The sequence below is a fragment of the Octopus bimaculoides genome, chromosome 11 (assembly GCF_046866305.1).
Source record: "Octopus bimaculoides isolate indiv1 chromosome 11, ASM4686630v1, whole genome shotgun sequence".
Taxonomy (NCBI): Eukaryota; Metazoa; Mollusca; class Cephalopoda; order Octopoda; family Octopodidae; genus Octopus; species Octopus bimaculoides.
Genome location: NC_142938.1, coordinates 41,394,974 through 41,400,749, shown reverse-complemented (window position 1 = coordinate 41,400,749; position 5,776 = coordinate 41,394,974). Strand labels below are relative to the sequence as shown.

Sequence of the window (5,776 nt, the reverse complement as noted above, 5' to 3'; positions counted from 1 at the left end):
AGAGCACAATGGATCAAGATTCTTGGAGAGAAAGGTTTTTACAGCTGCTTGCTTTCACTATTTTCTATATCAAGCAGTATAATGTTTAGTACGAATGGAAGAAGTGACATTTTTTTCTCAAAATAGCTTGACTGATATTAGTGTCTTGAAAAATAATGTTATACATTGTAGACAAAGGAACACTTAATGCTGACAAACTTACAAAAATATTTAAATAGCATTGTTAATAATTCATGGAAAAAATATTTAGAAGTGGTGTCTGAATATGTAAACAATGACACAGTTCCAGTAAATGCCAAGGTATTTTACAATTATATTTTAATGTAGCCTTAACCCTTTTGTCAACATATCTCCCCTGATGTTTGGGACAAAAATTAACATAATAAATGGTTTCAATAAATGGTTTCAATTGAGATCACTTTAAAACAGCAAGTTTGCTTAACAGAAGCAAGAGTGGTCACAACTAAGTTGGTATAAAAAGGGTTGAAATGACATTTAATTCAAGCACTCTTTGATTGATTAACTTTTTTATACAGAACAGTTTTCAATTTTCTAAATTTGAAGTTAAATGTCTCTGAGAAGAGTTTTAATGTATTCCTTTGGATTTTTATCATCACTGTTCTTCATTCTTTTTTATCATTTCAGATTATTATTATTGAATTGGGTGGGTTTGCATTCAGTACTAAGGGACTGAGTTTAGAACAGTGGTTGTGGTGTCTTTTCTTGGGAATTGGTGCTCTTTTATGGGGACAGGTAAGATATATTTCTCTATTTGACATGATCAATGACTAATCATTCCTTTTCCTTTCAGTAGTTTTTGGTAATTCAATGAATTTTAGTACTTCATATTGTTCTCTCTCACTTACATACATACACACACACAACATAAATATTTTATGAACTTGTAGAATCTGAAAAACACTGTTAGTCTTTTGTTGGTAAATAGTAATACACAGAGTTCAAACAGTGTATATTTTGTACCAAGAGGAAGAAAAAGGTCTGTTTTCGGTAGAATTCTTCATCATAAAGAGATGAAACATTTATGTTGAAGGTTAAATTGGGAGAAGTGAGAGTGATGAATAATTATTTATCAAAGTTGGTATTAAAAAAATAATTATGGTTTTTAACCATCAATTTTAAAATAAGTATATCTTTCAGTGAAGAATAAATTTTACTAATTGAAATAAGCTTAAGAATCTACACATGTTTTGCCCTCAAGAACAAGTCAATGTAGCATAGAATTCTGAAGTTCTGGAACTGATGTATTCTTTGAAGGTATTTTGAGGTGTTGCTTGGTTATTAAAAAAAAATTTGCAGGAAGTTATCAAAATAGTTTTTAAAAAAATGATAGTCAGTTGAAGAGAGAGTCTGTGGAGTAAGAGAGGTGAGGTAAAGTTTCATAGACAAGTGCATTCAATTTCTGCTGAGGCAGTAGTGTATTTTATTGATTTCCTAAGAATATTTCTCTGCTGTGTTATTTTCACTAAGATTCAAGAAATAATGATGAAGGATTCCACTTGCTGACCACCAGTGACCATAACTTCCTCTTGATGCAGCTTTGGTTTGAGAAAGTGTTTTGGTGAATCACCTTTGTCTAGCTACTACACAGAGTAACACCATTTGTTGTAGAGAATCAGATTTTTTTGTCATATGTCACAATAAAAGAAATGGATTGTTTTTCTTGCACAAAAGAAGCTCAGAGTAGACTCTGTAATGGTGATTTTTTTTACCTTCAGTTCATGGTACCCATTTGTTGAGCATTTCTTTTGATTTTCCAATATGGTGCAAATGTTGAACTACTAACTGTTAAATAACCAATGTTTAGTTCTTCCACGACCTCTTGAGTTGTTTTGTATGACTCGACCTCAATAACATCCCTCAGTTAGTCATGTCAGTCATAAAAGATTGTCCACAGCATCATTCAAAGTTCTTATTTCCTCTACAAAATTTTTTAGGGACAATGTCAAGTTGCACATTCATTCATAGTTCCTTCACCAAATACAGTGAGGATTAGCAACAGGAAAAGTATCCAGCTGTACTATAATATCTCAATAATATATTCATCTAACTCATGCTAGCATGGAAAAACAGATGCAAAAATTAACAAGAAATTATATATGTGACAAACTTTATGCAGTTTTCATTTACCAAGATTTACAAAGCATTGGTTAGTCTGAGGCTAGAGTAGAAGACACTTGCCCAAGATGATGCACAGTGAGACTAAACTTGCAACCTGAGAAGTAAACTTCTTAACACAGCTATGCCTGTACCTTAAAAGGACATTATAAAATTAGTAAAGATTACTTGCATGCAGATTTTACTTAATTTTTAATATGATCCTTTAACTGCATCCCATGGTGAAGCTCCTGCTTGGGAGTTTAGAAGTTTTGGAGAGTATGGAGTTACCCTTCAGTCATTACCACACTCAGGTTCATTCTGGCTCATGTTAGTAGTACTTGTCAAGGGCTCCAGATATGCATCAAATAGCAGAAGATGGTCCTGTGGTTAAGGCCTACAGAAATCAATGAAGTGTGGGCCTCTAGGCATGTCACATAGTCCCCTACCCCACCCAGTGTGTAGACGTGCTCTAATTTCATGTGAACCAATACTTGTGCCTCGTGGGTAAGCACAAAAGAGTAGGAGACTAGAAGAGTAAATTTTAAATAAACTGGCAGAAAATAATGGGGAACAACTGATGTGTCTTTCCCAACAAAAATCAAGAATCTTCTAAATTTGGCATGGCAGTCTGTGATCACCAATGCCTGTAGGTATGATACATGAAGAGTGAGAGAGAGAGGTTTTCAAAAATGATTGCAATAAAGAATTTATTCAAGATAAGGTTACTAATCACAAACACCTCCACAATTCCAAATGTCTGATGCTTAGCACTGATTTCATAGAAACAACATATCATAGGTGATTTTTTTAGGTTTGTACTTAATTTCAGGAGAGAATAAACTGAATCACAATTAAAATGCCATCTCTGGATTTGAATTCAAGGTCTTTGAGTGATCATATGCAATATTTAAAGGGAAGTTCTTAAATTCCAAATTTATTACTGTTTATTTTTAGATTATCACCACTATTCCTACACACAAACTTCCTCATCTTTGTACATGGGGAACATCATCTGATGCACAATTGGACATGGATGCCATAGATGGAGCGAAATTAGATGCATCGCCGGAGTCAGATGACCATGTTGGTCGGCGAGGTCAAATACTTTGGGTACGTGGCCTCACAAGACTCCAACAACAGGTAAAGCATTTTACTTTTTTCTTCTTTAATTTGTTCTCTAATATAGAGTTTTAAAATATTTAAGTTTAATTTTTATTCTATTTTTGTAAGCTTGTAAATTATTTTAGAGTTTAAAGAAGGAGAAAAAGATATTGCATTGCATGAATTTTCATTGAGTTTTGCAATGTGAATAAAGTTTGCCTGTTCTTGAAGCTTTTAAACTAATGGGTTTTTCAATTGCTTTTCATACTAAATGAAAAATGTTCATGTAGTTATTTTCTCAGATACTGTATTCATGTTAATTATATAGTTATTTTATAAAACAAGGATTAGTCACTTAAACTAAAAAAAAATAGTTTAAATATATTTTATTTTAGTTTAAATATTTACTCTTAACCTAAGAAGGAAAATATATATTTTGATAATTATTTACAATGAATATAATAAATTTCTTTACTCTGTTCTTTAAATTTCAGAACAATTCCTTCCTAATAGGTGCCCATTCTACATAGTTAGAAATTCCTGCAGATATAAGAGCAGTTATTTGAATTATTTCTCTTCAGTTTTCTGTTTAATTAAAATTCATTATGATTAGAATTGGCAATATTTAGTAAACTTCTTGTCGGTTCCTGGCTACAGATACTTTACGATACTGTCTCCTGATTTAGTTAAGGTTTACTATTTTATGTTTCTATTTCGTTATTTTAACTCAGTTTCTTGTACCTTTCAACCTCAGACTCATTTCAAATGGTTATATTTTTGTTGTAAGCTGTTTTTTTTTTTTTCCTGTTTATTTTTTTTTCCTTCCAGGTTAATTGAAAATAATTGCTGTTCATAACAGCAATCATATATTCGATTTTTTTTTTTTTTTTTTTTTCGTAATTAAAGAATAAAATATCATTTACTATATTGTACCTAAGTATGTGCTTGAAAGCAGGGAAGACAACAGAGGTTTCATTTTCCTTTATTTTCAGTAATTCTTAAATTACCTTTTTTAAGTATTTTACTCACATTTCGTTCATTAATGTGTCAAATTTCTGTTTCCATTCAGCTCCTCTCAGATACTAATTGACAAAATAGTTATCTTCTAAGAATTTCTTCTTTTAAATACAAATTAATACCAATTATTTTCAATAGTAATATGGTCATTACCAAACTTACTTCAAGTTATTTTAATGTTCATGAATGCATTATTTGTTAGCAAAGAAAATTATGATTCTATGACTTTCATCGTCTCATATCTTGCTATCAAATTTTATTTATTGAATTGCTTCATCACATACATATTGCTTTTTGTTGATTTTTTTTTCTTTCATATTCCTAAATTTCAGTTTACAGAGCTGAATTCTATTTTCAGTTTGGTTTTGTATTTTTTAGATATTTTTAGTATATTGGATTAAGGACTATAGTAATTAAAACCAAATGAGTAATGATAATTATCATTGAGGAAAAAAAGCTTAAGTAAAACACCAAATTCCTGGTATTTAGATTGAGTTGTTTTTCAATGAAGGTTTCTGTGTTGTGTCCTTTGGCAACACACTTAACTCTGCTTGCTTAGGGTTCTATTGTCTATTTAAGAAGCTGCTATTAGGATGTAGTCAATGAGCTTATTCTATTGTATCTGCATGATTCTTTATATATTATAGTAATGCTAGGTTTACAAATACATATGTAGATAAGTTTTTTTATACTTCTTTATTTATGTCTTATATGTATAGTAAATTGGCTTGCATGATTCAAAATATTTCTTTGTAAATATTACTTCAGTTAATATTTTGGCATGCAATAACTTTTTACTCCATACAGCCTACTGAAGACTCGTAAACTTCATTGATAAAAGGTGCATTTAAAAAAAAAAAGATTATTATTATAATAGTAATAATATAACAAGTTTTCTTTATTTTTGGCTTCATCTGGAGGAAGTAGCCATGTCCATGACCTTCACAAACCATCTGAGACTAGTGAGATTGATGCAATTAATGCCCCCACCTCCCTGCCACTCTTGAATAGTTGAAGATTAATGGCTGTAAGAAAAACATGTACAAGGACAGATTTCCAGAGGGCCAACATTCTGGAGGGAAAAAAAACAACCCAGTTTACTTCAAGCCAATGAGGAAATAGCAGCCGCTCACGTTTCCCTCAAATTCCACCCTACTATCTTAAATTAGGAAAGGACACCCTAAACAATGTAGTCCTTGCTATATACATATACACTCATACACAAACATGGAGTAAACTGTCTGAAGGTGTTGTTTCTCCTTGTTTTAATAATGTTTTACATATATGAAATCTTTTTAGTTATACTTGTGATGACAAATGCCACTTCAGCAAAACTGAGTTCTAGAAGTGCTGTGTTTTCTACCCACATGTAACAATAAAACTTTTCACACACCCTACCCCAACAAACCAAACTACATTTCTTCTCTTCCTCACATTTCCCCTTTTCGTGCACTATGCTTATGCTTATCTCTAGCTTCCCAATCCTGTCTTCACTACCCTGCTCACTGTATCATCGCTATCCTATTGTCCGCTACCCCCT

The 5,776-nt window shown here is 31.6% G+C and overlaps 1 protein-coding gene across 1 annotated transcript in view; it reads left to right on the top strand.

Annotated features, from left to right (window-relative positions):
- Positions 1-622: 622 nt before the first annotated feature.
- Positions 623-5,776, top strand: part of LOC149133269 (plasma membrane calcium-transporting ATPase 3-like) — a 26,018-nt gene continuing 20,864 nt past the window's right edge. The window contains exons 1-2 of the mRNA XM_089359859.1: positions 623-753; positions 3,073-3,258. Coding sequence (XP_089215985.1) covers positions 3,148-3,258 — 111 coding nt within the window. The 5' untranslated portion in view covers positions 623-753; positions 3,073-3,147. The remainder of the gene's footprint in view (positions 754-3,072; positions 3,259-5,776) is intronic.